The sequence below is a fragment of the Triticum urartu genome, unplaced genomic scaffold (genome assembly GCF_003073215.2).
Source record: "Triticum urartu cultivar G1812 unplaced genomic scaffold, Tu2.1 TuUngrouped_contig_6497, whole genome shotgun sequence".
Taxonomy (NCBI): Eukaryota; Viridiplantae; Streptophyta; class Magnoliopsida; order Poales; family Poaceae; genus Triticum; species Triticum urartu.
In genome coordinates this window covers 4,962-6,422 of record NW_024117262.1, presented here as the reverse complement: position 1 = coordinate 6,422, position 1,461 = coordinate 4,962, and the positions used below count along the sequence as shown (strand labels likewise).

General features: G+C 56.8%; 1 protein-coding gene across 1 annotated transcript; it reads left to right on the top strand.

Annotated features, from left to right (window-relative positions):
* Positions 1-5: 5 nt before the first annotated feature.
* On the top strand, positions 6-685 carry LOC125530696 (mediator of RNA polymerase II transcription subunit 1-like; the record flags this gene model as incomplete). The annotated part of the gene is made up of 1 exon (XM_048695091.1): positions 6-685. A coding segment is annotated over one exon (456 nt), but the record flags the coding sequence as incomplete, so codon positions are not given.
* Between the last annotated feature and the right edge of the window lie 776 nt (positions 686-1,461).

Genomic DNA, 1,461 nt, shown 5'->3' with positions numbered 1-1,461 from the left:
GCCCCCGCGCCCCGGTCCTGCCCATCCCCAGCTCCCCCCCCGCCTCGCCCATCCGCGTCAAGCTCGCCGGCGGCAGCGGCGCGACCCGCTCGTCCGGCAACTCCGTCAGCGTCTCGTCCCAGTCCTCCACCGGTGGAGCTTCCGCAGCCAGCAGCCGGCGGTCCTGCATGTGCTCCTCAACGAACCACCCGGGCTCGTTCCGGTGCAGCCTCCACAAGGAGCGTAAGCAGGCGACCCCCGCCGGCAGTAGCAAGCCTGCTTCCCCTCCGTCCATCCGCAGTACCTGCAGTCTGGGCTCGAAGCGCATGGACAGCGGGCAGTGTGCCCGCCGAGCCCTCGCCCCGTCCCCCGCGGCGCAGCACTCGCAGCAGCGGAGGCGCGTGGGCGGGTTCCGCCCCAGGCCGAGCCGGCTCTCCGCCACGTCCACGGCCGGCGAGCGTCCCATCGACAAGTACCAGTAAACAAATCAACGTCGACATGCCATAGCAAGATGCAAGATACAGTTAGATGCTTCTGAGTTTTGACCCAATTTGATCCCGACCTGATCCATTTAGCTACCTCCTCTCTTGTGTAATCTGTACATAGAGTGAGCTCGTCCTGTGCTCTCCGTGGTGTAAAACGAACGCCCTTGGTGTACGATATAACTACATGAGCGGGTTATAAATTGAGACACATGGTTGATGCATCTAATTCTTTGACCCGTGGCGGGAGGCTTATCCGTCCTTTGATGATTTGTTTGGCGCAGCACATTTCTGCTTCTGCTTCTGTTTCCTTTCTGGACCCTGTTTCGGTTTCGGATAAGCTCCGCGTGAGATCGGTGGCGTCTTGCCGTCGCTTGCTCCGGTCACGCCGTACCCGTGAGCGCCCCCGGCCGAACGGATCAGGCGAGGCGAAACACGCACGCGGCGGTTCCGGCGAGATTTCTGTAGAATTTTCAAGATCGAATTGGTGAACGAACTGAGATTTTTCTTCTTCCTAGTTGTGATATTTTACTGTTGGCTCGACGGACGGCGTAGCGGTTGGGATTCCCCCTCCAACTCCTGAACTTGCGCAAGAAGATGATGGTGGGCTCGCACAGCTGGCTACCTTCTTGTTTAATCAGTTATGTTTCTTGGCCGGAAACGAGTTGCTCGCCACACCAGTACTTGTCAGTTTGCTCCCATCTCCCTATCAAATACGGTGTTTCTTTGGCTTAACGATCCGAATACTGATCATACATCGTACCGGCGCAGGCACAAAGAAAATCATCTCTAAGATCGTCTTCTGTTCAGAACCGCTGTATGTGTAGGACTGTAGGTACACTGGATGCGTTGGCTAGCTGCTAAGCAAACAAATCAAGTGGGGTTGATGATGAATGTCTGACGAGTTGGTAGTACGTTCTAACGAACTCGTAAAATATCCATTTTCTAACCAGATATTCTGAAATGTCAGCGTCGCCGGACTCGGCCGCGCGCGCGGACG